This window comes from Malania oleifera, chromosome 10 (assembly GCF_029873635.1).
Source record: "Malania oleifera isolate guangnan ecotype guangnan chromosome 10, ASM2987363v1, whole genome shotgun sequence".
In the NCBI taxonomy this organism is placed as follows: domain Eukaryota; kingdom Viridiplantae; phylum Streptophyta; class Magnoliopsida; order Santalales; family Ximeniaceae; genus Malania; species Malania oleifera.
Window position 1 is genome coordinate 29,470,118 of NC_080426.1, and position 2,421 is coordinate 29,472,538.

General features: G+C 36.9%; 1 protein-coding gene across 2 annotated transcripts; it reads right to left on the reverse strand.

Annotated features, from left to right (window-relative positions):
• Nucleotides 1-269: 269 nt before the first annotated feature.
• On the reverse strand, nucleotides 270-1,515 carry LOC131166306 (putative 4-hydroxy-4-methyl-2-oxoglutarate aldolase 3). Of its 2 annotated transcripts, none has more exons than XM_058124740.1 (2): nucleotides 1,159-1,515; nucleotides 270-1,063 (listed from the first exon to the last, which is right to left on the reverse strand). In XM_058124740.1, exon 2 carries the CDS (start codon nucleotides 989-991, stop codon nucleotides 491-493), a length of 501 nt encoding a protein of 166 aa, XP_057980723.1. In that variant the 5' UTR covers nucleotides 992-1,063; nucleotides 1,159-1,515; the 3' UTR covers nucleotides 270-490. The 2 variants fall into 2 exon arrangements, with proteins under 2 accessions (XP_057980723.1, XP_057980722.1); XM_058124739.1 differs by having other exon boundaries at nucleotides 270-1,053; nucleotides 1,159-1,476.
• Nucleotides 1,516-2,421: the final 906 nt, after the last annotated feature.

Below are 2,421 nucleotides of genomic sequence, written 5' to 3' on the forward strand. Positions count from 1 at the left end.
CAAGATGGATGCACGAGTTTATATGAGATGATTGATGAGGTTTATAACAGTTTGTAATAGTATGATTATATTTTTGTTTTAAGTTAAAATAAACTGAACTAAGAATGTTGATTCGAGAAATCAAAATAAAATTAAACTCATCAATTACTTGAAATTTCATTAATTTACAAATCAGAATTAGTTATCTGATTCAAATGATTCTCAAAAAATAAATCTTTTATTTTAATGTGTACAATTGCACTTTATTTTTATAAAAAAATCACTCAAAATTAGCTGCAGATACAATTTTATATCATTTGATAAATAAAAATTTAGCATTGGTTTCATGAACATCAGAACCAAAATCAAATTGAAAAAAATGAATGATCAAACGCTGGAACCTAATTGGAATCCATTTTCAAATACTTTTGAACATAGCTTGATCAAGGTTGGGGCAAGCTTAGAAACTTGGTTCAAGCAGATTTCCCAATTGCAATACAAGAAGTTTATTTTAGGAGCTCGGAAAAGAGAGCTCAGTTGTCGAGACCAGAATGCCGTCGGAATCAGCGTAGAGCCATTCGCCGTCGCGAATCAGAGCTCCGGCAATGTAAATGGGGAGGTGCATCTCCCCGACGCCTCTCTTGCTGGATTTCATGGGGTGAGATGCCAGAGCTCGCACCCCGATCCCGCACCCATTGATCTCATCCACGTCTCTGATGCACCCATTCACCACGATCCCGGCCCACCCCATGGCCTGCGCCAGCTGCCCCAAGTTCCCGCCCACCAGCGCGCACCTCTTGCTTCCCCCGCCGTCCACCACCAGCACTCTGCCTTCGCCTCTGCTCTCCAGCGCCTCCCTCACCAGCACGTTGTCCTCGAACACCTTCAGCGTCACGATCGGGCCGGAGAACGCCCGCTGCTGCCCGTACATCCGGAAGATCGGCTGCAGCACCCGCAACTCGCCGGTTGTCACCAGAGCCCCGTTCGAATCGCAGCCGTCCGCGGTCGCCATGGGTGACTTTGATTAATCAATCCAAGGTTAATTCCGCTCCCAATCTGGAGATGTGGAGGAAACTAGCAGCAACTAGAAATTAAGAAAACGCAAACGTCGTGATTTCACCTTCATTCACTCTAAATTGAGGGGAAATTGACAAATGAAGTATGAAAATGAATGCTCACTGATGATCGAGTACTGGAGTCTGCGGATCGATTCAACTTCAATTTCAATTTCATTCCAGTAGGTTGCTTCCTTTGACTACATATGCATTTATATATTTTGGAAATTTCTGATTTCAATTGCGAAACAGAAAGTGGGAGGAAGGTGCAGAGTATGCTGACACAGTAGAATGAATGTTGAAGGGAAACAGGGATTGATGTTGATAATGTCGAGCCGTTTTAGGGTTGTGGAGGGGCGACGTCAGTCTTTGTCCTCGTCGGTGCTGCATCGGAATATTCTACGTATGGGGTAGAAGGGTCGTTGAAACATTGGGGAATGTGACCCTGATCCAGTCCATGGCCGCAAGTTTTTGTGTGGCTGTGTATTTTTGATAATTTAATAACTGAAATAGCCAATAGTTTTTAAATTCGAAATTTGATTATTTTAAAACAATTAAATCTAAACTTTGACTACTTAAGTTTGAATTTGACTTAATTATGAATTTTTAAAATTTGATATTGGCTCGATTAAGTTTAATAAATATATGTATAAAACATATATAATATATAATACTAAATATATATATATATGTAGAATTATACGAAATAAATTAGAAGAGACAAGGTTAATTAAGTTTACAAGCAGTATTATAAACTTTAAACTTGATTCATTAAATTAAAATATCTCAAATTCGATTTAAACTCGAGTGTAATCAGTTGAATTGAATTATATTAGAAGTTGAATTTGAATATCTCACGAGATAACTTGAACTCACTTACACTCAGACGAAAAAAATGAGTTTGAGACGTTTACTTTTGGAATTAAGAGTGGTATATGTCATCATTCAAATTGTTGACGTTGACTGATCAATACATTCATTGTTTCGACAAGTTTTAGGAAAAGTTTTAGAAGAGACAGACTCTTTCCCGTGTCATTATACATATTATCGAAATGTAAACTGTGTGACACGTAAGTCAAATTATTATTAACTTTCTGCAGTCAAACAAGTTATCTATTATTGATGGGCCACTCGTCATATGTCTCATGTCTTAACTCTTAATTAAGACAAATACATGGACATGTGGAGGAAGCAGCACTTTTTGTTATTTTTGAATTTTTGACCTTCTTTTTTCAATTGGTTCAAAATCATTTTTCTTTTTTATAAAATGCGCTTGATCTTCTCTCTTTTTTGAATAAAGAGCATTGATCACTTTTTTTCCTGTTCTTACACAGAAAATTTTATTAAAAAAATTTAAAAATTTAAAGTATAGTTACCTTTAATTAAA